Consider the following 26,218-nt stretch of genomic DNA (forward strand, 5'->3'; position numbering starts at 1 on the left):
GAGCGCGCGCGATTGGTCGGGGCGTGTGGGGGCGGTGCGTCTTCATCAACGATGGATTTGATTGGTGGAGCGTGGAAATGGCGGCTGTAGCGGAGTGGGCGGTCGAAAAGCAGCGGCGGCGTCGGGGCGCTTTCGAGATCTTCAGAACTCGGTTGCATCCTAGCGCCGCGCCTTGAGGTTTCACATGTAACTCCGCCCTGCATCGTAGCCCTCGGCTACTTGCTGCAGCACGGCTGGGATGGAGAGCCTGAATCTGGGGGACCGCGGAGCTGCCCCCGCAGTCTCCTCCAGTGAGCACCTAGTCGCAGACCCGCCGAGTGACCTCCGGCAAGTTACTGTCTCCTTTCGGGCCTCAGTTTACCACCTGTAAAATGGGATCGGGAGAGTGGACTGTGTGTGGGCCTTTCTAACCTTTGACAGAGGGTCGGCAGAAACCTTAAGGCCCACCGGTTTAGTTACTAGGAGCTGGGACTGCAGCTCAGATGCTCTTCCTATGGGATCAGCCCTGGGGTGCGCCCAACTTCCTCATCCAAGATGACTAGGGAGCTGGGGGAGCCGGGAGGTTTTGTGCAAGAGGTACGCTTGGGTTGGAGGATCCTAGGAAGTCATTTGAGAACGTGTGTGATAGGAGGTTCAGATTTACCTACGTTTTTCAAAATGTAATCCTCAGAACTACCTTGAAAGAGGCATCACCTTCTTTTTACAGTTTTTTTACAGAGACTTTGAGACGATAAGTAACTTGCTGTTAGACTTACACAGCTGGCAGAGCTGGGATTTGAGCCCCAGTCTCTTAAGAATTTTTGCTGATTCCACCGGGCTTCAGTATCTTTATCTCTAAAACTGTAAACAATATTATTTCATAAGATCTATCAAAGGCCGGGCGCGGTGGCTCAAGCCTATAATCCCAGCACTTTGGGAGGCCTAGGCAGGTGGATCACGAGGTCAACAGATCGAGACCATCCTGGTCAACATGGTGAAACCCTGTCTCTACTAAAAATACAAAAAAATTAGCTGGGCATGGTGGCTCGTGCCTGTAATCCCAGCTACTCAGGAGGCTGAGGCAGGAGAATTGCCTGAACCCAGGAGGCGGAGGTTGCGGTGAGCCAAGATTGCGCCATTGCACTCCAGACTGGGTAACAAGAGTGAAACTCTGTCTCAAAAAAAAAAAAAAAAAAAAAAATCTGTCCAGCTCCTCAAAATTATTTTACCCCAAATTACAACAGAAAACCTTGGTTCTAATTCTAGTTCTTGCATAGTTTCCCTATTTGTAGAAAGTAAGTTGGGTTAGATGATCTCTCCAGAACCATCCACCACCTTTTACAAGCTGTAGTTTAGTGATTAGGATACATTTGACAGAAATATTTCTTTTTTTCATTTTTAAATTATGTTTTCATCATAGAAGATACACTGGAACTTTAATGAAGTTTTAGTTTAGTTTTTTGGTGGGTTTTTTTTTTTTTTTTGAGATTTTTCTGTCACTCAGGCTGGAGTGCAGTGGCACAGTCATAGCTCCCTGAAGTTTTGACCTGCCAGGCTCAAGCAATCCTCCTGCCTCGGCCTCCTTAGTAGCTGGGACCACAGGCATGTGCCACCATGCCCGGCTACTTGTTTTTTTCATTTTTTGTAAAGACAGGGGTCTCCCTGTATTGCCCAGGTTGGTCTCCAACTCTTGGGCTCAGGTGATCTTCCCATCTCCTCCTCCCAAAGTGCTGATCTTACAGGCCTGAGCCACCTTGCCTTGCCAGCTTTTTTCAATAATAGTATGTGGGAGAAGTATTAACCAAGATTTGGTAGACCTGGGTTCTGGTGTCTGTTTTGCAAGTAATTTAACCTTTCTGTCCATGTTATCAATTTCACTCAATTTTATCAATAAATTGAGAGTAAACCTTATTATACCTACAAGGTTACCAAGAGAATCAAGAATGAAGGAGATTCAAAAATTCTGTATCAGAAATTATTTACCTTCTGGAGGGTTACATCTGATGAAAGTGATAGACACTCTCTCCCAGAAATTTTACATTATGTAAAACCTTTACCTCACTTATTTGCAGAGAAGTCAGCATGACTGACTGATATATTTAAGCATTTTCTGTTGCTTAAGAGCTCAGCTATTGGTTCATATTCTCAAATTTATGCTAAGTAACCCCAGAAATCTTTATAATAGCCCTACTCAGTGATTAATCCAAAAAGTTTCTAGCTTGACCTTTTTGTTGTGCAGAGATTTCCAACACTTTTTAACCTGTGCTGTAGCATATGGGAAGCTTTTGGAGGATAGGAAAATACTCCCATAGCATAAGACTGGTCCATACTGACTTTAATCTCCCCCATTTTATTTAGTTAGTTAGTTAGTTATTTTTTGAGATGGAGTCTCGCTCTGTCACCCAGGCTGGAGTGCAGTTGCGGCACAATCTTGGCTTCCTGCAACCTCCACCTCCTTGGTTCAAGCAATTCTCCTGTCTCAGCCTCCCGAGTAGCTGAGACTATAGGCGCCTGCCACCACCACACCTGGCTAATTTTTGTATTTTTAGTAGAGACGGGGTTTCACCATATTGGTCAGGCTGGTCTCGAATTCCTGACCTCAGGTGATCCACCAGCCTCGGTCTCCCAAAGTGCTGGGATTATAGGTGTGAGCCACCACACTCGGCCAGTCTCCTCCATTTTAATGTGAAAAATCTGTATGGTTCCCGAATTGTCATGGATTAAAACTGAGCAGGCAGTTGAAGATAAATTTTAAATAAGTTAATCACTTAGATGTTATTTTTCCAGCAAGGAAGATGGTGCTATGGAATTGGAAAGAGTGGGAGAAGATGAGGAACAAATGATGATGAAAAGAAGCAGTGAATGTAATCCCCTGCTACAAGAACCCATCGCTTCTGCTCAGTTTGGTGGTACTGCAGGGATGGTATGCCATAAGTCTGCCCCGTGTGGATGGGAAAGAGTTGTGAAGCAAAGGTTATTTGGTAAAACAGCAGGAAGATTTGATGTATACTTTATCAGGTAAGCATATAAGATGGTAAAGACAGTACAGCCAAATAATTTTGTCTGGGCAGATAATGGGAGCATAGTAGGAATCTTGGCTTCTTTATATTTTTACCATAAAACATTTGCAGATTCTATTCTTTCAATGTCGCTATTTAATTATATCAAGTAATTTGGTGAAAATTACATACATTTTGTCCCTCATTACTGTGAATGGTTAATGGGTAGGTTGCATTTAAGTTATATTTTTAAATTATTTTATATCGTCATAGAGGAAACCATTTAAAAGTGCCGTTTATCACTCTTTTTCATTTTTAAATAACAGATGCCCATGGCAACATTTGGAAATTAATTTGAAATCTGAAATGTGATCCAGTTTTTTAAAAAGTCCCTTCTATTTGCTAGCAGTAAGTTTCCTTTAATATCATTTTCTAGCCCACAAGGACTGAAGTTCAGATCCAAAAGTTCACTTGCTAATTATCTTCACAAAAATGGAGAGACTTCTCTTAAGCCAGAAGATTTCGATTTTACTGTACTTTCTAAAAGGGGCATCAAGTCAAGATATAAAGAATGCAGCATGGCAGCCCTGACATCTAATCCTCAAAACCAAAGTTCAAACTGGAACCTCAGGACGCGAAGCAAGTGCAAAGAGGATGTGTTTATGCCGCCAACAAGTAGTTCAGAGTTGCAGGATAGCAGAAGACTCTCTAAGTTTACTTCCACTCATTTGCTCTTGAAAGAAGATGATGATGTGCACTTCAGAAAGGTTAGAAAGCCCAAAGGAAAGGTGACAATTTTGAAAGGAACCCCAATGAAGAAAACTAGAAAAGGAGGCAGGAAGAACCATTCAGGTGTTGCTCCAAGTGAGAGCAAAAGAGAATCTGTGTGTAATAAAACAGATGCTGAAAGTGAGCCTGTTGCACAAGCAAGTCAGCTTGATAGAACTTTCTGCATTTCTGATGCTGGAGCATGTGGTGAGACCCTCAGTGTGACCAGCGAAGAAAAGAGCCTTGTAAAAGAAAGATCATTGAGTTCAAGATCAAATTTTTGTTTTGAACAAAAAACTTCTGGCATTGTAAACAAACTACATTCAGCCAAACACGCAGAACACAACAAGAAGTATGAGGATACCTTTTTAGAATCTGAAGAAATCGGAACAAAAGTAGAAGTTGGGGCGAGGAAGGAACATTTGCATAATGACCTTTTAAAACATGGCTCTGAAATAGACAACTGCCCACCAACCAAGAAAGACTTTACTGGTGAGAAAATATTTCAAGGTATCCACTGCGTTCAAGCACTGTTAAACATTATGTGATGAGGAATTTATAATCCTGCCTCTTGTATTCATGCCTGTACATGGTTAAGGTGGGAAAATAGAGCCAAGAAATATGGCCAAATATGAGATACTTCCTACCAGTTGATCCTAACACTTTATCTAACTGATCTTCTAGCAGTTTTCTATGGCAGAGAGAAAATCAGCTGACTACAGTCATGATGTCACGGCAAAGGAGAGTATTACTGTTAACAGCTGCCGTGGTCGCTTTCTGGTGCAGCAGCTGGGACTCTCCTTAGCAGCGCTTTCCCTTCTTCCCATTCTCTTTCCAGCCAATGATCTTAAAACTTGAGGGAAAATTAAAAGTCTTCACTTGTGAAAAATTTAGGGAAGGCTTATATACATAAATGGGTGGAGACTATTTGGTGCCTTCTGTTCACACCCCAATTACTACTAAGTGTGACTTCCAATATAATTTTGTATATATCATAGTAATTTTTATCTTCTATTATAATGTAATGCTTCTCTAAAATGCTTTAGAGCTCTAAATAATTCAAAAGTATAATCACATAGTTCATCAATTATTTGTAATATGCTCTTAATACAGAATTCAGAACTTAGCAGTTTTGTCTTTATAATACCTCAGTGAGTAAGAGATAAAAAGGAGACCTTTGAGCTGCCTTGTATTAGGTATTCATTATGCCATTATGGTATAATGAATAACTCCTTTAAAGAATAATAATTTTACTTAAATTCCTGTGGGGAAACAGCCTAGACACATTTGTGAAGCAGATTAGATTTGATTCTTGCTCCCAGTCCTACCAATGATTTTATGTCTTTTCTGTGCCTGGAATTTCTGTGCTTTTAACACAAGATGGCCATATATACCTAGAAACTGTGTAAGAATTCTTCAAGTCTGCATCCTAAGCACTGAGCTGCTTTTTTTTTTTTTTTTTTTTTTTGAGATGGAGTTTCGCTCTTGTTACCCAGGCTGGAGTGCAATGGCACGATCTCGGCTCACCGCAACCTCCGCCTCCTGGGTTCAGGCAATTCTCCTGCCTCAGCCTCCTGAGTGGCTGGGATTACAGGCACACGCCACCATGCCCAGCTAATTTTTAGTATTTTTAGTAGAGACGGGGTTTCACCATGTTGACCAGGATGGTCTCGATCTCTTGACCTCGTGATCCACCCGCCTCGGCCTCCCAAAGTGCTGGGATTACAGGCTTGAGCCACCGCGCCCGGCCTGAGCTTCTTAAAGAAAGCTTTGAGGTTTACGTAGATTTATTGCTAGCAAAATGGACAAATTAAATATTTAAAACTTTCTTGTGATAAGATGGAAATAGCATATTCATCCTATACTTAAAGGAGTCTAATTCTCGGCCGGGTATGGTGCTCACACCTGTAATCTCAGCACTTTGGGAGGCCAAGGAGGGTGGATCACTTGAGATTGGGAGTTCGACACCAGCCTGACCAACACGGAGAAACCCTGCCTCCAAAAACTCCAAAAATTAGCCAGGCATGGTGGCATACGCCTGTAATCCCAGCCACTTGGGAGGCTAAAGCAGGAGAATCACTTGAACCCAGGAGGTGGAGGTTGAGGTGAGCTGAGATCACGCCATTGCACTCCAGCCTGGGCAAAAAGAGCGAAACTCCATCTCAAAAACAAAAAAAAAGTCTAGTTCTCATCATGAAATGAAGTACTCTTACGTTACTAGGTGTCCCATGAAATAGTAAAAACTCCCATTGGCTTAGCTAGAAATTGCCAAGTAAACTTGGCATAAAGGAGACTAGTTGGTAATTATTTATAGGAGCCCAGAGAAAATGTTGTCAAATAACTAGTCAGAGCAGTTTCCTTTGTTCTGTTTTTTACTCTCTACTGAGCTTTACCTATTCAAAGTAAAAGGGCAAAAAAACACTAGTCTAATTATCTGGAGACCTGGATACTTGTCCAAGTTTATAGTCAATCCCATTATCATTTTGGGATGATTGCTTAATTTCAAAGCCTTAGTTTCTTCATCTGTAAAATAGAGGTAACCACACCAAAAATACTGTAAAATAAAAAGAGAAGTGAAAAAGATGCTATACAAATGCAAGGTATTATTAACCGATATTCAAATTGAGAGGGTATGGCTAAGGAGTATTACATGTGATTTTAGAAATTTGAGAAGTCTGGTAACACTGGTTCTCAGTAGATAGAGGTTCTCAATAGGTAGTTGTCTCAGGTGCTCCAGGGTTTTTCTGTAGACTGTTTTGTCTGATTCCCTCTTTTTTTTTTTTTTTTTTTTTTTTTTGGTAAATGTAAAAGTAAGTATTTGCTGCAGAAATTTTGGAGAATATAGAAAAGTAAAGAAGGAAAGAAAAATTAGCACTTAGCAACAACTGTCATATCACTTTGGTTTATTTCATCCTTAACCTCTGTTTTTATTTATATATATTTCCCCTTTTTATAAAATTGGGATCATATGTAGACCATTGCTTTTTTTTCACTTAAAAGTTAATGGGAAAATACACATAATAGTGTCTCAAAAATATTTTAATGACCACATTATACAAATGTATCATAATTAAATATATTCCATACTGCTTTTAATTTTTTTTTTTTTTTTTGAGACGGAGTTTCACTCTTGTTACCCAGGCTGGAGTGCAATGGCGCGATCTCGGCTCACCGCAACCTCCGCCTCCTGGGTTCAGGCAATTCTCCTGTCTCAGCCTCCTGAGTAGCTGGGATTACAGGCACGCGCCACCATGCCCAGCTAATTTTTTTGTATTTTTCGTAGAGACGGGGTTTCACCATGTTGACCGGGATGGTCTCGATCTCTTGACCTCGTGATCCACCTGCCTCAGCCTCCCAAAGTGCTGGGATTACAGGCTTGAGCCACCGCGCCCGGCTTAATTTTTCAATACTATGAACTCTGAATGTAAATTGTAAAGAACTAGTGTCACAGAGTGCTTAAGGGTGAGGACTCAGGAGCCAGACTGCCTGGATTTGGATTTTAGCTCTGACACTTAATATCTGTGTGACCTTGAGCAAGTTACTTAGCTCCTCTGTGCTTCAATGTCCTTATCTGTAAAGTGGAGATAAAATAGTACCAAGTTCGTGGGTCATCAGTCAGATTAGTTGGGTAATTTATGTAAAGGGCTTAGAGTTGTGCCTGGCATACTTTATAATAGCGTTGATATTATTATTTGCATCCCTGAATATTCCTGTAAGCTAAACATAGACTCAATAAAGTGTTCACTTTTCCTTTTCAGAAGATGCCATCCCACGAACACAGATAGAAAGAAGGAAAACAAGCCTGTATTTTTCCAGCAAATATAACAAAGAAGGTATCCCTTTCCCAATCAGAACAGCGAATTCTAATTCTATTTTGGGTTTTCAATTCTGATGCACTATGTTTGTTTAGCTCTTAGCCCCCCAAGACGTAAAGTCTTTAAGAAATGGACACCTCCTCGGTCACCTTTTAATCTTGTTCAAGAAACACTTTTTCACGATCCATGGAAGCTTCTCATCGCTACTATATTCCTCAATCGGACCTCAGGTTTGGGGATTATTATCATCTTTGTCTTAGTAGAGACAGTGTGGTAAAGAGAAAGCACTGAATTGGCGCCTGGGTTCAAAGTCCATTTTGAGTGTGTCACCTGGGATAAGGCATTCCCCCTTTACCCTGAAACTCTTCACCTATGAGGAAGTTAGACTAGATGATATCCAACAGACCTTTTAGAATAAAGAAGTAGATTTTCATTTATTTTCGACTTCCAAATTAGTTTTGATGGCCAATGAAAATCAGTTAACATTTCTCCACCCTCTGTTGTGTGTGTTTAAAAGTATCTTTTTTAGTGAATGTACCTTGTGTTCTATGTGCTTCTACTCTTATTATCTGCTGATCTGATTATTTAAAAGCTAATCATGCAAGGCCAGTTTTCAGCAGAATTTGGACTGTTAGCCCAATATAGTAACAGTGTTGGCATTAGATTCTGAAATGGTTACTGGTTCAGATAATGGCTTCTCACCAGTGGTTTTTTTTTTTTTTACCCTCTGGATGAGATTTCTAGATGAGAAACTACTTGAACGTGAAATCAGCCCATCTAGAGTCTTGTAAGCATACAGTTACTTTTACTTCCCAGGCAAAATGGCAATACCTGTGCTTTGGAAGTTTCTGGAGAAGTACCCTTCAGCAGAGGTAGCAAGAAACGCAGACTGGAGAGATGTGTCAGAACTTCTTAAACCTCTTGGTCTCTACGATCTTCGGGCAAAAACCATTGTCAAGTTCTCAGGTACTTTCCCATATACCCAAAGGAAAAACATAATACATTGTGCCTATTGAAGAGAGCCACACCTTAAACTTTAATGTCCTCAAATACTATATTAATGGAGGTTTTTCAGCTCAAGCACCGAAGGCATTTTAAAAAGTCCACTTTCCCCAAATCACAGTCTCCCACTGACCCAAACAATAAATCTCTGCCCGATACTAGGTCAGGCATGTGAGCAGAATTAGGGGAAGAAGTCAGTGAAGCAGAAAGCCTAGTTCTTGACCTCAAGGACATAACCTCTATCTCGTTAGCACAGCACAAAATAGTGGTTAGGAATTGGCAAATGATATGGGTGCTGCAGGAATTCAGAAGGAAGAGCAGTCACAGCTGGGGTTGCCAGGAAAGAGCCTTTTCTGCCTTTTCTGCTATTCTCTCCATCCTGCCCCATCACCACATATTTTGGGAGGGTATCTTTAGAAGCTGACCTGATATGTGGGATGTTGTATTCCCCAGATGAATATCTGACAAAGCAGTGGAAGTATCCGATTGAACTCCATGGGATTGGTAAATACGGCAACGACTCTTACCGAATTTTTTGTGTCAATGAGTGGAAGCAGGTGAGGCCCACTCCCATCCATAATTAAGCACATTTAGTCTCTGAAACAAAATAAGTCCACCATTATGGTTAAAACTATTTATTGGACACAAATGCTATTACAGTCGCAACCGATTTTGTTCCTGGCTGCTGGGAAGCGGGTGGCATGGGGATTTTGGGGTTTTTGATCTGTAGGCACTCCCAAGTCCACAGGACCAGTCCAGAGGCCCGGCCTCTGACTCCTCTCCAGTGGTTTGCAGCCTGTGGCCCTCCTACTGTCCGTCCCCATCTGTGTGCCGTCTCTAAGCCCGACATAGTTTTCCTTCTGTCAAAGGTACACCTCTCTAGGAAATTAGGAAGTTTTGGGCCTAGGTTATATGCTTGTTGGGTTTCTCTTAGTGGTCTCAGACTACTTTTGTGATGACTAGGTCCTACTTCAGCCCTCTTAAATATGCCCAGCCCTCATGCTGGTGGCATCCTGGCAGCTGGTGGGTGGTCTGGTGTCCTGCCCACTCAGCTTGAGACTCACCTTCATGCATTGAGCCAGTAGGTCTGGTTGAGCCTGAACTGAAGGACCACGGTCCTATCCCTGCTTCATCAGAGCAATTTATTGTGACCATTTAACCTCTTAGGGTCTATAACTTCCTTCTGGAAAGTGGGAGGTACTTGGCTCATGTCATCACCACCCCACACTCCAGTTCATGGTGTGTAGTAATTTGGACAGTACTTTGTAAACTTTATGGGATTACCTTAACATAAGGTATAACTTAAAACATTCAAGAATCCCATGAGGTTAAAGTGTGTGTTAGGTATATTATCATAATGTACTGTCCCCCAGCAAACATTTTAAAAGCCCATTTAAAAAAATATATTTCTGACTAAGTTACATTAAGGTCTTTGCCTCCTTGTGTGTTGTATTTCTTCCAGGTGCACCCTGAAGACCACAAATTAAATAAATATCATGACTGGCTTTGGGAAAATCATGAAAAATTAAGTCTGTCTTAAACTCTGCAGTTTTCAAGCTCATCTGTTATACATAGCATTGCACTTCAAAAAAGCATTATTCAGTACAGCCAACCATCTTTCCAGCCGTTTAGATTTTAATTAGCGCAACTAGAAGCCTAGTGTGTGTGCTTTCTTAATGTGTGTGCCATGGTGGATCCTTGCTACTGAATGCTTGAACATGTTTTGAGATTTTTTAAAAAAATAAATGATTTGACAACAATCTTAAAAATGTCTATGGCTTTTCCAATAATGAAATGTAGTCAAAAGGTGAAAAATACCTTTCTAAACTATCAATAATGCAAAGCAAATTTCTATCAACCTTGCTAAAGGAAGGGTCTCACTAAATATTTTTATGGCAGGTGTGGTGCTGTACTGTAATCTAGGGAGGCTGAGGCAAGAAGATCATTTGAGCTCATGAGGGCCCAGGAGGTCCAGGCTGCAGTGAGCTGTGCTCATGCCACTGCACTCCAGTCTGGATGAAAGAGAAACCCTGTCTCAAAAAATACATATTTTTTTAAAAAGCTAACTCCTAAAGACAAATAAGATTCCTCTGGCATTGTGTATTGTTGACAGCTCCACCCTGGCCCTTAGGAATTGTAGATTCCATCCCAGCATCCGTTTAATACCCTAATGTGAGTGTCTGTTGCTGCTCCATTTCAGCTCACTTGCTCTGCCTTTTACCCTGGTCCCTGTGTGAAAACTCATCTCTCTTCCATTTGGAGTTTTATACCATTTCACTAGGCACAGTGGCTTACACCTATTCTAGCACTTTGAGAGGCTGAGGCAGGAGGATTGCTTGAGCCCAAGAGTTCAAAACCAGAGTGGGCAACATAGTGAGACCCCCATCACTACAAAAAAATTTTTAAAAATTAGTCAGGCCTGGTAGCACACACCTGAGGTCCCAGCTACTCAAGGCTGAGGTGGGAGGATCACTTGTGCCCAGGAGATTGAGGCTACAGTGAACTATGATTATACTACCGCACTCCAGCCTGGATGACACAGCAAGACCCTGTCTCAAAAGAAAATAGTAAGTCTTATGCCATTTTTATTACAGGTATTGTTATAGTTAAAATACCAAAGCATTTACTATTAGAAAGAAACCAAGCGAAAAAACTAGTTATTAAGTCTTAATTAGCAACTACCATTTTAAGGTATAATTTCAAAATTAAATGGATCGAATAAGTGAAAAATAAACAGTTCAAAAAACTGCCTTTGTTGTAGGGCAGTGTGGACCAAATCGGGCTGCAGCGTGATGCAGAGGTAGTTGGTTGTTTCCACTTTAGTGTCAGGTTTTAGAAGGATGGGTTTTGACCAGAGAACAGGGAAACTGGCCGCACCTCCCTCTCCTCTAGGCAAACATCTGCTTTATAATTTCTAATCACACTCTCATTTAACAAACATCCAAGTCGCATTCACAAAGTGCAAAGTCCTGTGCTAGGGAGGGGCACAAAGATAACCAACAGTTCTGTACAGACCCTCACAAAGAGAAAGAAGGGCACCCGATAATGGAAGGAAACAAAATGGGTAAGATGTAGGGACAAGACACCCAAATATGGCAGCTAAGGGTAGAGAGGGACCTCTGAAATCTTGGGCCTAGCTGGGGCTGGAGAGTGTGGGGCAAGCTCAGCGTATCAGGTGTGGCTTCGTGGCACGGCTGGTGGTCACATCCCTTCCTTCTCCCCAGCATCTCCATGGGGAGAGTGGGCCTGTGTGAACGCAGGAGGCGAGCTCTGCTCCAGTGGAGCTCAGGACACAGCCAGGTTGCTCAGGCTATAGGCCTGGCTTTTCCCCTTTCTTGCAGGTGAGGTTGCCTGACCTCTGTACCTGTTAACTCTTCTTTGAAAAATGGGATTGTGGTGTCTACCTTACACAATGATTGTAATTATGAAGTTTAGACGTGCTAAAATGGTGCCTGGCTTGCAAGAGTGCTGTGTCAATGTGGCCCAACCGTCTCAGGTTGAGAGGCTCACAAAGATAGCTTGTCTGAACAAAGGAATAAGTGCTCAGGTGTTTAAACTTTTTAAAAATTGAGCTAAAAGCCATCATATAACCATTTTAAAATGTACAATTCAATGGTTTTAGTACATTTACAATGTACAGCCATCATCACTAATTCCAGAAGTTTGTGTTTTTTTCCACTCCAGAAAGAAGCTCCCCACCTGTTAGCAGTCACTTCCAATTCTCACCACCATCTCCTGGCAACCATTAATCTGCTTTCCGTGTCTGTAGGTTTGTCTATGCTGAACATTCCACATAAATGGAATCATACAGCACGTGGCCTGTTGTGTCTAGCTTCCTGCTTAGCATACTATTTTTAAGGTTCATCCATACTGTAGCATGTACTTCATTCCTTCTTACGGCCATCCTATGGCTATACCTCATTTTGTTTATCAGGTGATGCACATTTCAAGGGTTTATTATTCTCCGGTCCTCAGGTTCTGTAATCCAAACTACGGCACCCTGCCATAAGTGAGGCAGAACATACCAAACACCCTGCCTCTATCTGGCCACAGCTCACTTTGGTTCTTCCTAACCCTTTGGCGGAGGCAGGGCCTATTTTTCCCATGAGAAAACTGAGGCTTAGAGATAATAGAGACCTGCGGAAGACCCCATACTTCACGGGAAACCCGGGAACTTTCTACACCAGAATCAGGGGCCACTGGGCCGAACAAAGAAATCGCGCCTTTCATCAGGCCCAGAACTGAGCACAGAGTGGATTGGCTCGCCGCCTCTTCCAGAATTGGACGGAAAAGGAGGTGGGGTCACCAGGCGCTCGGCGGGGAGGGCTCGCTCCTGGCACGTGGCAGCGTCCAGCCAATCGGCGCGGGGCGTCCGTAGCCAAGGCAACAGGTTGCTTCTGCCGTCCGCACTGAGCGCCTTTCGCAGGACTTGGGGTTACTGTATTTCTGGTACCCCGGTACCCCCACGTGAGCAAGCCCACAGCAACACACATTTACACACACCCTTCAGCACCCCCTCTCAGCACCGCGACCATGGACGATGACTATGAAGCGTACCACAGTCTGTTCTTGTCGCTGCTCGGTAAGTCCCGGGAAGCAGCGTCTGCAGAAAGCGCTCAGTGCCCTCGGGACGTGTGAAAGCGCGGTGAGGGCAAAAACTAGGCCACAGATCTCATTGTGTCGTCCCCCTGCGGATGAGGGGTTGCCATGGAGTCGGGGGCAGGTTATGTACATTTCTGAGATTTCACCTGGGCCTAGTTGGAGTAGCAAGGCAAGTTGCCTTGCCTTGGAACCAGAGGCCCGACCCATGTGACGGGAGCCTTCCAGATCGCCCTGTTTCTCTGCGGGACATTAATGTATTCAGTACTGGAGGAGAGGCATGGAGATGTCAGTCTTCAAAGTTTTGACAGTAATATGCTAGGGACCAAGTTCTTGGCAAAGCAATGCAGCTTCACAGGTAAAGGACAGAGATGAATGGATAATTACAGGATAAGAAGGGTGAATGCCGGGCCCAGGGATGACATCCAGGAATAAAAGATGTGCTGAGGGTATAGGATGGGGAGGAACAGTTCGAAGCTCCTGGAAAAGATCTTTACAGGGGAGCTTAAAGGATAAAAGGGCGTTCTCCAAGCCAAAAGGAGAAGGAGAAGCATTTCGGGCAAGAAAACAGCATGCCACAAGAGGTCTAGTGTTTGAGTGTCTCTGGAAATGAGGTGAGGGAGGTCAGAAAGGACAAGATCATGAACGAACCTGCAAGCCAGGAGATGGAGAGGCCATTGGGAGTGGCAGAACTGGATTAGGAGCAGTCAGCAAAGGCCTGACACTGAGTTGGTAGACTCGGAATGTTGGTGTGGGGAGAGAAGAGCTGGGGCTGTAAAGCTTGAAGACTGAAGGTCTTCTCCATGCCCCTTCTCCAGCACTGAACACATCAATGCCCAGTGGAAAAACGGGGCGAGCTGGAGAGCCTGGCCACGTTCCCCAGGCACACAGGTCAGGGCTCTGGTCAAATGCCCAGGCTAAAGATGCTGGGAGGTGAGGGAGAAGACCCAGGCTAGAGGGTACTACAGGGACTTAGGGCCTGGTTGGTCAGGGAACACAGAAGAGGCAAATAAAGATAGTGCTCCAGTTGGCAGCTGGGGGACCTGGTAGATAGAGGTGTCGTCCACAGAGATAGAGAACGTACTCACAGGACCCAGTTAGTGGGGGCAGGAGCACAAAGACAAATCTAGTCTTGGTTGGTTGAGTTTAAGATCCTTGTCAGTGGCTGGGCACAGTATCTCCCGCCTGTAATCCCAGCACTATGGGAAGCCAAGGCAGGAGGATTGCCTGGGCCACATAGTGAGATCCCATCTCTAAAAAATTGTTTTTAAAAGTTAGTTGGGGCCGGGCGCGGTGGCTCAAGCCTGTCATCCCAGCACTTTGGGAGGCCGAGGCGGGTGGATCACGAGGTCAAGAGATCGAGACCGTCCCGGTCAACATAGTGAAACCCCGTCTCTACTAAAAATACAAAACATTAGCTGGGCATGGTGGCATGTGCCTGTAATCCCAGCTACTCAGGAGGCTGAGGCAGCAGAATTGCCTGAACCCAGGAGGCGGAGGTTGCGGTGAGCTGAGATCGCGCCATTGCACTCTAGCCTGGGTAGCAAGAGTGAAACTCCGTCTCAAAAAAACAAACAAAAAAAAAAGTTAGTTGGTTATAATGGCATGCACCTGTAGTTCCAGCTACTCAGGAGGGTGAGCTGGGAGGAGGATCATTTGAGCCTAGGAGTTCAAGGCTGCAGTGAGCTGTGATTGAGCCACTGTACTCCAGCCTGGGCAACAGAGCAAGACCTTGTCTCAATTAAAAATAAATAATAAAAAGAGATCTCTGTAAGCCATCCAAGGGGAGATGTTTTAGGAGCAACTGGAGGTATAAACTTGAAGCTAATTCCAAATAAAAATTTGGAATCAAAAATATTGGTATGGGTATTCCCAGCATATAGAAGGTCATAGAAACATGAGAGTGGAAGGGATTATTTGAAAAGCGAAGAGAGCCTGGGTATAAGCCTGGAAAGCATCAACCTTTAAGGAATAGACAGGAAAAGAGGGACCCAAAAACAGTAGCCAGAGAGGTAGAACTGGACTTAGCGAGAGATTGAATCAAGCCAAGAGCAGGGAGAATTTCAAGAAAGAGTGGTATTATTTCCAGACACCTATAGGCTGTCCGAGAAAAGAGAGCACAAGTGTGTTTCCTGGGACCTCCCTGAGGAGGACCAGAATCAAGGGGTAGAAAGTCTAGGGAAACAAATTCTGGGTCAATGTAAGGAAGTATTTTCTAGCAGTCAGAGCTCAGTGCCCACCGGGTTAAGTAGAAAGCTCCACGTCACTGGAGGTGTATAAAGGGAGGCAAAGTCTGCCAGTGGCACTGAGGAAAGCGTCCCTGACCTGGGCATGTGATTGAACTAGTTGACATCTGGGAGCTTTCCTCGCCAATTTCCTTGGAACATTGTTACACTGTCTCTATCCGTAACTACACAATGACAGCTTCTTTTAGTAGAAGAGCCCACTTCCCTTTCTGTCAATGGACACAGGACTCCAAAGAGGACTAGAATGAAGCTCCCTGTGTTGGGCAGGCACCCTTGGAAAGGGTGGTCAGGAGCTTGTGCAGGTTTAGAACTATGTAAGGAGAAGGGCTCGGCCAGGGGAAGCCCTGGAGAATGCAGTGCTCTTCAGAGGGCACAGCAAATGCAAAGAAAGGAGTGAGGCGCCTCAGACAACAGAAAGGAGGACAGTGCAGCTGGGACCGCATGGGGGTGCTGGGAGCTTACAGGGAAGAGTGGGGAGCAGGGCCAGTGAAGGCAGCTTTGCAGGCCACAGAAGGAGGCAGGTATTTATTCAAAGAGCACCAAGAAGCCATTGAATGGTTTCAAATGAGGAAGGGACATTCTGAATTTACATTTGTAAGGCTCTCCTGGCTGAGGGCGGAACAGGGATTGGGGATCCAGGAAGGATGCAAATGGGAGCAGCAAGACTGTGCGGAGAGCAGGTGTTCTGTTCCCGTGGTCTACAGGGCGAAGTTTCAATCTCTTAGCCTGGCATTTGAGATGACGCCAACCTTGTTTTCCACTAACCTCCTCCTTTACACAGTGTGCTTCCAACATGTGGAACTGTCTGGTGACCCTAAAATCCCTAAATCCCACCCCTGACCTTTTCCCATCCCACCCCTCCACCCCTTGAAACCAGACCATTATTGAAGGTCTACATCAAAGACACCTCTTCCTTGATGCCCTCCCAGTTCCCACAATCAGAGTTTCTCCCCCAATTGAGAACATCTTGTTGCCCTCTGGGTGCCCCACCTTGTTCCATTGGGTGCACTGGGATTGGGTGAACCATGGTAGGTGCCCAGCCTGGTTTAATCTGCACCTGGTAAAGCACCAAGCCCTAGAGGATTCTCAACATATACTGGTTTGATGACTAACTACATTCTCAGTCATCCCCTGCTGGGAGTGGACTTTTTTGTGTGGTCAAAGTAACGATTCTCGTGATGTTTAGAAGGGCTCACGTCCATCCCTATCGATGTGTGATAGTCTGTCCTCACATTGCAATAAGGAACTACCTGAGACTGGGTAGAAATGAGGTTTGATCGCCTCACCGTTCCTCAGGCTGTACAGGAAGCATGACTGGGACGGCCTCAGGAAACGTACGATCGCGGCAGAAGGCAAAATGGAAGCAAGCACATCTTACATAACCCAAGAAGGAGGAAGACAGAGCAAGGGGAGGTGCTACGCATTTTCGAACCAACAGATCTCGTGAGCACTCACTATCTTGAGAACAGCAAGGGGGACATCCTCTCCCATGAGCCAATAACCTCCACTAGGCCCCTCCTCCAACAGTGGGGATTACAATTTGACATGAGATTTGGGCAAGGACACAGATGCAAACCATGCCATGATGTTTACTTTTGTTGTTTGCTGACTACGAAAGGAACACACGGGCCTTCTAAAGAGACTTAACAAATGTACTGAATGTCCACTTTAGGCCAGGCTGGGCACCAAGGACACAGGGGGAAAAAAGACACAGTCCTTGACACTGGGAAACTCACAGGCTGCTGGGAAAGAAAAATGCAGAAAGTATCTTCATTTCAGAAAACTATGGTAAATGCCATGATGGGACTAAGTATAGGGGCTATGGGACCCAGAGGGACCATGAGAGAGGGAGGGGGAGGGCTTCAAGGGGCCTGGGATGCCTGATGAGTCTCACAGGATGAGTAGGGGATCAACAAGTGAAGAGGGAGGGAGAAGAGCATGTCACACGGCTCGTGTGTGTGTTGGTGGGGCCAATCTGTTTGGATACAAACGCAAGGGAAGGCAGAAAGGGCCAGAGAAGGAGCCAGAGAAATCAGAGAAGCTGGCAGGGGTGAGAGGACCAAGTGGGACCAGGTTAAGGAGCTTGATCTTTATTCTAGAGGCAGTTGGGAGCCATGGACAGGTTTTAAGCAAGGGAGTTTGGGGAGTTTGGGTTTTAGGAGGAAAATGACAGTGACAGTATTTCCAATAAGAGTGTTATATCCCTTCTGAATTTTTTAATTTTTTTGAAAAAGGGTCTCACTCTGTTGCCCAGGCTGGATTACAGTGGGGGTAATCTCAGCTCACTGTAGCCTTGACCTCCCAGGCTCAAGTGATCCTCCTACCTCAGCCTCCCAAGGAGCTGGGACCACAGAGGTGCACCACCACGCCTGGCTAGTTTTAAAGACTTTTTGTACAGATGAGGTCGCACTATGTTGCCTAGGCTGGTCTTGAATTCCTGGGCTCAAGCAATCTTCCCACCTCAACCTCCCAAAGTGCTTGGATTACAGGCATAAGCTACCATGCCTGGCCCCTTCTGATTTTTTAGAACACTTTCAAACTGTATCTCATTTGATCTTCATAAAAACTTCAAGAGGTAGATAAAGCAGAGTTTATACCATTTCGTAAGTAAAATACTTGAGACTTAGCAGGATAGGATGACAGCCTTAGGTAATATCAAGTAACAGCTGACAGCTGAACTCTGGAGCCAGACAAACTGAAGTGCGTGTCTCAGCTCTGCTACCAATCAACTGAGTGACCTTGGGCTTCTCTGGGCCTCAGTGTCCTTATCTGTAAAATGGGCATAATCATAGTACCAGCATCATAGGTCTGTCCATTTGCCACTCACCAAATATTTACTGAGTTCCCATTATATGTAGACACTAAGAAAGTGTCAAGGCTCCAGTAGGGAACAAGAGAGATAGGGTTACAGTCTTCATAGAGCGCATAGTCTACTAGAAAAAATAAACATCAACCAAGTAATTGCACCGGGGGTCTCAAAGGCAAATTGCTGCCCAAACCAGGGACTTCATAAACAAAAAGAACTACCTGTGAGACAATAGGGAATGGGGGAGCCTGTGGCAAGGTGAAGAGGGCAATACCTCAGCCTAAAGTAGCTCAGATTGAAAAATACCAAGCAAGGTGTCAAACGAAACAAGACCTCAGCCCTCATTCAGCATGAGGGCCACCAGTTTTCAGCCCTTGATGTATCTGGTTGTGGTAAGTGGTCTGAAGGAAACTACAGGTTGTGATGCAAGGATGGGCTCGGGAGGATGAGGAGGGTCGGGGGTATGGAATGGTCGAAGCACTCATGCTGGAAGGAGGAGCACGTGCCAGCCAGTACCTAGTCAGGATGAGGCTTGGACCACTCAAGAAACAGAGAAGCCCAGGTGTCCAGGACATAGTAAGGAAAGAGAGGCAAGGGATTAGGAGGACAGGTTGACAGAAGAGGGGCATGGGACTTCATTTTGAGGGCTATAAAAAGTCATGGAAGGGCTTCAAAATGAGTGAATAGTGAGTATATACCAATAATAGCAGATAAATTATGTACAAACAACACTAATAAATTGACTGCAATAAAACAGGTTACCATCATTATACCCATTTTACCAACGAAGAGGTTGAGACAGAGAAGTGGCTTACTCGAGATCACGCAGCCAGTATGTGGCAGGGCCAGGCCTCAGACGGAGAAGCATTCTGGCCCCAAAGCCTCTGCTCTTAGTACTGTGAATAGAGAAGACTAAGTAAGAGAAAGCACATAGAGCCCTTAGCTTGCTGCCTGCTGTGGGGAGGACTCGGTCACATTAGATAATCCTTATCATTACAGCAAGACAATGAGAAAGCTAGGCCTGGGATCCAGAGCTCGACGCCCAGCCTGGAGCAAAAGCAGTTTTCCTTCCTGGCTCCTTTTAGTCCTTCCAGAAAGAAACTCACCTTTTAACTCTCTTTCCCCAGGACTCTGCCCGTCTAAGACTTCCTTCAATGAAAATGCCAACAGTGTCTCCGTCTTTGATCCTGAACTGGTCACTGGCCACTGCTTCAAGCAGTTCAAGCAGAAGGACCTCCGCCTGCCTCAGAGCCGCCGGCGAATCATCGTGGTGCCTCGCAAGGAGGATCAGATACCCATTAATCCTGCACCCCAACCTCAGGCCCCTCCAAAGCCCATCCCCAGCTTCAAAGTCCAAGAAGCTAGAGATATCCAAGAGCAGCCAGAGGACAGGAAGACCTGGCTGAGCCGGAGGGCAAAGCTGCGGCAGGAGCTGGAGTCCTTTGGCGATGTAAAGAGGTGGCTGGAGAACAAGCCTAGCATCACGCCTTCGGAGGCCAAGGTCTTACACATGATCCTCAAGGAGCACAGTGGATCCCTGCCAGATGCCTCCCTGGCGACTACCAGGACCACCAGGGTGAGCAGCCCCATCTGCCAGATGAAGACACCAAGGGTTTAGGGATGCATCGTCATTTCATTCTCTTGGTTAGGCTGGATAGGGATAGTTCACCCCATTTCACAGAGGAGCAAACAGAAGTCTTGAGAGGGAGGTGTATCTAGTTATCTATTGCTGCATAATAAACACCCCAGAATGACTGAAAGCAACAAATGCTTATGATCACACACAGTTTCTAGAGTCAAGAATTGGGGAGTAGCTTTGCTGGGTGGCTCTGGCTCAGAGTCTCTCATGAGGTTACAGTCGAGATGCTGCCTGGGCCACAGTCATCTGAAGGCTTCCAAGCTGGCTCACCCACGTGGCTGTTGGCAGGAGGCCTTAGCTCCTCCCAACACGGACCTCTCCATAGGGCTGCTTGAATGTCCTCACAGCATGGCTGCCGACATCCCCCAGAGTGAAGGGTCCAAAAAAGAGAGCAAGACAGAGGCTGCAGTGCCCTTTAGGACATAGCCTCTGAAGGTCTCAGTTTCAGAAGTCTCACACTATCACTTCCAGCACATTCTCTTTGTCAGAAGTGAGTCCTTGAGTACTGCCCACACTCAAGAAGGCAAGAAGACTCCATCTTAGGAGGAAAACCTATGTCCTCCATCTTAGGAGGACATACCTCAAAACCACTCAAGAAGGGATCATTCCTGGCAGTCCATCTTAGGGGATATTTGTAAAATACCCATCATTCATTCATTTGTTTACTGACAAATGAATATTAGCCAAGGGCTCCATGTAGCAAGCAGGTGTTCACAGGTCTGTGAGGATGATGACTGTGAGGTTGGGAGGAAAAGGAGGGTCTCCTTTTACAAATGTGAAAATAGAAGCTCAGTGAGGCCAACATTTGTCCAAACATACAGCCACAGTAAGTGATAAGGGCATTACCAACTCCTTTTCTCTCTGTGACATTTCCTTAGGGTAAGAGGTCAGATAGGTTGGGTTTAAACATAGCTTTGCTACTTCCTAGCTGTATGATCTGGGCCTTAGTCTCCTCATCTATAAAATGGAGATAACCATTGTTCCTACCTCCTGGGGTAGCTATGATGTCTAAATGGATTCAAGGTGTCTAGAACACTACTGGGCACACAGTGAGCACTCAAACCTGTTTTCCATCTGTATTATTACTGTAGTCTCACAGGTGTCCTTTGGGTTGGTTGGCCCAGAAACTTCAGGGTCAGTCCTTGCTGTTATTATAGCTAAAACCCTAATTTCTTTTTTCATTTTTTATTTTTTTGAGACAGAGTCTCGCTCTGTCACCAAGCTGGAGTGCAGTGCTGCGATCTCAGCCAACTGCAACCTCTGCCTCCCAGGTTCAACTGATTCTCCTGCCTCAGCCTCCCGAGTAGCTGGTACTACAGGTGTGCACCACCAAGCCCAGCTAATTTTTGTATTTTTAGTAGAGATGGGGTTTTACCCTGCTGGCCAGGATGGTCTCGATCTCTTGACCTCGTGATGCACCCACCTCGGCCTCCCAAAGTGCTGGGATTACAGGCATGATTCACTGTGCCCAGCCCAAAACCCTAATTTCATGGGTCGCACACACCATCTTCTGCCAGCTGCATGGTGTCTATGAATAAGAACTAGGCTTGGATTAGAAAACCAGCTCTACTGCTTACCTGCTGTGTGACCTTGGGAAAACCCTTCACATCTCTGAGCCTGATTCCTTATTGTAATTAGGTAGTACCTCATACCTAGGGCCTGGACTTTGTTCAGTATAAGGGTGGGAGATGGGGATACATTGTAAATAAGACATGGTCTTGCTTCCAAGGTGTCTTAGTTGGGCTTCTCTTGCCATCACAGAAGACCGGAGACTGGGTAATTTATTTAAAAAAAGAAGTTTTTTTGGCTCACAACCCTGGAGGATGAACGTCCAAGAGTGGGCAGCCACATCTAGTTGGCCTCTGGGAGGGCCTCGTGCTGCATCCTAACATGGTGGAAGGCATATCAGGGTGAGGGGGTGCACGAGAGGACGCCAAACTGGCTTTTTTTTTTTTTTCGGGGATGGAGTTTCACTCTTGTTCCCCAGACTGGAATGCAGTGGCTCAATCTCAGCTCACTGCAACCTCCACCTCCTGGTTTCAAGCGATTCTCCTGCCTTAGCCTCCTGAGCAGCTGGGATTACAGGCACATTCCAACACGCCTGGCTCATTTTTGTATTTTTGGTAGAGACGGGCTTTTATCTTGTTGGTCAGGTTGGTCTCGAACCCCTGACCTCAGGTGATCCGCCCACCTTGGCCTACCAAAGTGCTGGGATACAGGTGTGGGCCACCGTGTCCAGCCTCAAACTGGCTTTTATAGCAGATCCCACTCATGATAAACAACCCACTTCCATGATAACCAATTAGTCCATTAGCCTGTTAATCCATTAATCCATAAATGAATTAATGGATTCATGAGAGCAGACCCTTCATTGCCCAATCATCTCTTAAAGGCCCTACCTCTTAATACCATTTTGTTGATAACAGTATTAAGTTGCTTCTGACCCAGCCCATCTATGGGACATCAAAAGTTGCTGCGTTTCTAATGAGCTCCTGATGATGCCCGTGGTACTGGTCCATGGAGCACACTTTTACTTTCGCTAGCTATTTAATAATATAAATTAATTGTAAATTTTAAAATCCAGTCCCTCAATCACACCAGCCACATTCTGAATGCTCAATAGTCACATGTGGCAAGTGGCTTAACAAAACTCAGGTTTAAACATGTGTTATGGAGGGGACAAACATTCAAGCCATAGCACAAGGTGTTTACATGTTAGTGGGGGAGGCAGACACATGGGATTAATGGCTCTACGGTTTGCTACAGGCCATTAATAGAGGTGGGTCTCGGCTGGGTGTGGTGGCTCACGCCTGTAATCCCAGCACTCTGGGAGGCGGAGGCAGGTGGATCACCTGAGGTCAGGAGTTCAAGACCAGCCTGGCCAATATGGTGAAACCTCGTCTCTACTAAAAATACAAAAATTAGCCAGGCGTAGTGGTGGATCCCTGTAGTCCCAGCTACTCAGGAGGCTGAGGAAGCAGAATCTCTTGAATCTGTAGAGCAGAGGTTGCAGTGAGCCTAGATTGTGCCACTTTACTCCAGCCAGGGTGACAGAATGAAAGTCTGTCTCAAAAAAAAAAAAAAAAAAAAAAAAAATAGAGGTGGGTCTTTATTATACTAAGCACGCTGGGAGGAGCACAGAGAAACAATACCCTAGGGAACGGGAAGGCCCTTTGTAAACTGTCCCGTGCCGAACCAAGGTAAAGGATTATTATCATTACAAAATATGCCCTTTCACCTGGAATTGGAAGAAGAGGATTTGGACAGACAGAGAAAGAGGGGAAAAGTCTTTCAGGCAGGAAGCCTATATATAGCAGATGCAAAGGCTGGGGGCGGCGGTGCCTGGCTCCAGGGAAGGCTACAGCTTTTGGTGCATTGAGAGACCAGACCCGTGGGATCACAGATACTGACTGTTTGACAGGAGAGATGTGGATAAGAATGAAATTTTAGTTCTTATATTGTCCAAGTCTTGTGTTTCAGATGTGAAAACCAAGGCTCAGAGAAGCAAAGTCTCCCAGGCATTCTGTGCCAAACGCAGTTGCGCTGAACCCAGTGCCCTTTGCACTCTATTCTGTTTAGAGTTGCTCAGCCTCTCCTTACTCCCTAACTCTGGGGACCACATCCCACTGGCCTGTCTCCCTTGAACTCTCTCCTCTGCCCCACCCTTTCGTCTCTTCCAGAAGAAAGCCCCCTGGCTCTCCCACCTGCCGGTGCCCCAGCTCCAGCTGCCCAAGCCCCCTGCCCTGTCGGCCATGTACTCCTACCTGCACCGTCGCAAGATGAAGATCCTGGAGATACTTCACAAGGTGGGCCAGGACAAGAACCAGAGAATCACCAGGGAGGAGTTCATCATGGCTGTCAAGGCAGTAAGTGCCACCTGCTTTCCCTGGATGGGCCCAAGTGGACAGGATGCCCATGTATTCCCTCTTGCCCTGTCCCACCACCGGGTTCTGGTTTAACTGAGAAGTACACACAAGGAGTGAAAATGGTCAGTCTTATTACTTGTAAAGCCAAATTGGAAAATACGGATTAACCTGTGGACAAATCAGATCCTGAAAATCTATCCTGCACCAGTCTGACCTTGGAAACCCCTGCCTGGGTTGAAAGTCTGCAGAGTTAACCTCATAACCAGCCAGCTACCTTGGGGAATCCCTATCTTGCACAGCAGACCCCAAAACCGAGATCAGAGAAAGCTGGTAGAGTGTCTCCAACTCACTGGCATATAAGTTACATGGAGGTCCTGTCGAAATGCAGCTTCTGACCCAGCACATCTGTGGATCATCAAAAGATGCTGTATTTCTTACGAGCTCCTGGTGATGCCCGTGGTACCGGCCCACGGACCACACTTTTACTTTCACTGACTATTTAACAATGTAAATCAATTATAAATTTAAAACTCCAGTCCCTCAATCACAACAGTCACACATTTTGAGTGCTCAGTAGTGACATGTGGCAAGTGTCTTCTCCGCTGGACTGCACAGAAGTAGAACATTTCCCATCATGAAAAGTTGTATCGGCCTAGCAGAGGTCTGCAAACTGTGGCTCACGAGACAAGTCCAGCCTGCTTTCATTGGAACACAGCCACACTCATTCATCCTTGAATTGCCCATGGCTGCTTTCATGCTACCATGGCAGAGTTGAGCAGTATGACACAGATCGTATGGCTAGCAAAACCTAAAATGTTTACATCTGACTTTTTTATAGAAAAAGCGTGCTAACCCCTAGTCTACATGAACTAAGCTTTTATATCTTTTTTTTTTTTTTTTTTTTTTTTGAGACGGAGTTTTGCTCTTGTTACCCAGGCTGGAGTGCAATGGCGCGATCCCGGCTCACTGCAACCTCCGCCTCCTGGGTTCAGGCAATTCTCCTGCCTCAGCCTCCTGAGTAGCTGGGATTACAGGCACGCGCCACCATGCCCAGCTAATTTTTTGTATTTTTAGTAGAGACGGGGTTTCACCATGTTGACCAGGATGGTCTCGATCTCTCGACCTCGTGATCCACCCGTCTCGGCCTCCCAAAGTGCTGGGATTATAGGCGTGAGCCACCGCGCCCGGCCCAAGCTTTTATATCTTTTTAATGCAAGATACTTTCCCCTGGCATGATGGCTCATGCCTGTAATCCCCCAACACTTTAGAAGGCCAAAGTGAGAAGATTGCTTGAGGCCAGGAGCTTGGGACCAGCTTGGGTAACATAGTAAGACCCCCATCTCTACAAAAATTTTAAAAAACTTAGCCCAGTATGGTGGCACATACCTGTGGTCCCAGCTACCTGGGAGGCCCAGATGGGGAGATCACTGAAGCCCGAGAGTTAGAGGCTGCAGTGAGCTCTGATCACACCACCACTCCAGCCTGGGTGACAGAGCAAGATCCTGACTCAAAAGAAACCCAAACAACAACAACAAATACCTTAAACAACTTTAGGAAGTTGACTGGGATGTCTTTGTGGTTTTGAATTATCAGTTTTCTCATACATGTTTTATGACATGTAATTATCTCAACAACACTTCAAAGCATTTAAAGATAATGGTCTTTAATCTCTGTAACAGAAAGGTGAAATATTAAGTTCTTTAGCACTAGGAGAGTTCTTTTTTTTTTTCTTTTTTTGAGATGGAGTTTCATTCTTGTCACCCAGGCTGAAGTACAATGGCACAGTCTTGGCTCACTGCAACCTCCACCTCCCTGGTTCAAGCAATTCTCCTGCCTCAGCCTCCCAGGTAGCTGGGATTACAGGCATGTGCCACCACGCCTGGCTAATTTTCTGTTTTTAGTAGAGATGGGTTTTCACCACGTTGGTCAGGCTGCTCTCAAACTCCTGACCTCAGATGATCTGCCCACCTTGGCCTCCCAAAGTGTTGGGAATACAGGTGTGAGCCACTGCTTCCAGTCAGCACCAGGAGAGCTCTGATCTTACTTAAGGAAAGTTCAAGGTCACGCACAGTGGCTCACGCCTGTAATCCCAGCACTTTGGGAGGCCGAGACAGGAGGATCACTTGAGGCCAGGAGTTTGAGTAAAGTTCAGTGAACAATGACTATTGTTTAAAGAAACTGAAGAACAAAATCATATTTCCTTTAAAACTTTTCTTATTGAATATCCAATGTTGCTGGCAAGCATTCTATACCTCCAGAGTTGCTTGAGGTATATGGTATTCTAGATCCCATCTTACAGGAGTTAAGGGAGATTTATGCGTTACTTGTGGACAGGGATGATCCACATGTGAAATCATGCTTCCAGCGTGGTAGATGCTGCCATTGAGACTGGTAGGAAGTGGGGTGGGAGCCTAGAGGAAGAAGTAACCCACTCTACAAAGATGGTGACCTCTGGACTGGACTTTGAAGGAGGGATAGGAGTTTTTCAGGCAGAGACGG

The 26,218-nt window shown here is 45.3% G+C and overlaps 2 protein-coding genes across 4 annotated transcripts in view; both read left to right on the plus strand.

Annotated features, from left to right (window-relative positions):
• The first annotated feature begins 62 nt into the window (after positions 1 to 62).
• On the plus strand, positions 63 to 10,332 carry MBD4 (methyl-CpG binding domain 4, DNA glycosylase). 3 transcript variants are annotated; one of them, XM_074404152.1, is made up of 8 exons: positions 63 to 331; positions 2,771 to 2,997; positions 3,415 to 4,256; positions 7,505 to 7,579; positions 7,657 to 7,791; positions 8,378 to 8,527; positions 9,017 to 9,120; positions 10,026 to 10,332. In XM_074404152.1, exons 1-8 carry the CDS (start codon positions 239 to 241, stop codon positions 10,101 to 10,103), a joined length of 1,704 nt encoding a protein of 567 aa, XP_074260253.1. In that variant the 5' UTR covers positions 63 to 238; the 3' UTR covers positions 10,104 to 10,332. The 3 variants fall into 3 exon arrangements, with proteins under 3 accessions (XP_074260253.1, XP_074260254.1, XP_074260255.1); XM_074404153.1 differs by having other exon boundaries at positions 3,415 to 4,238; XM_074404154.1 differs by having other exon boundaries at positions 3,415 to 4,238; positions 7,508 to 7,579.
• A 2,610-nt stretch (positions 10,333 to 12,942) lies between these two features.
• The window catches only part of EFCAB12 (EF-hand calcium binding domain 12), a 30,098-nt gene continuing 16,822 nt past the window's right edge, over positions 12,943 to 26,218 (plus strand). Inside the window, exons 1-3 of the mRNA XM_003926154.3 lie at positions 12,943 to 13,145; positions 19,342 to 19,790; positions 23,534 to 23,719. Of these exons, the coding sequence (XP_003926203.2) occupies positions 13,097 to 13,145; positions 19,342 to 19,790; positions 23,534 to 23,719 (684 nt within the window). The 5' untranslated portion in view covers positions 12,943 to 13,096. The remainder of the gene's footprint in view (positions 13,146 to 19,341; positions 19,791 to 23,533; positions 23,720 to 26,218) is intronic.

Source organism: Saimiri boliviensis, chromosome 8 (genome assembly GCF_048565385.1).
Source record: "Saimiri boliviensis isolate mSaiBol1 chromosome 8, mSaiBol1.pri, whole genome shotgun sequence".
NCBI lineage: Eukaryota > Metazoa > Chordata > Mammalia > Primates > Cebidae > Saimiri > Saimiri boliviensis.

What these genes read in the sequence shown, in the direction of transcription:
- MBD4 (XM_074404152.1), top strand. Translation starts at nt 239, where the DNA reads ATGGAGAGCCTGAATCTGGGGGACCGCGGAGCTGCCCCCGCAGTCTCC. An exon ending in CAGCAAATATAACAAAGAAG is followed by an intron (nt 7,580 to 7,656) that starts GTATCCCTTTCC and finishes ATGTTTGTTTAG; the next exon opens with CTCTTAGCCCCCCAAGACGT. An exon ending in AACCATTGTCAAGTTCTCAG is followed by an intron (nt 8,528 to 9,016) that starts GTACTTTCCCAT and finishes TGTATTCCCCAG; the next exon opens with ATGAATATCTGACAAAGCAG.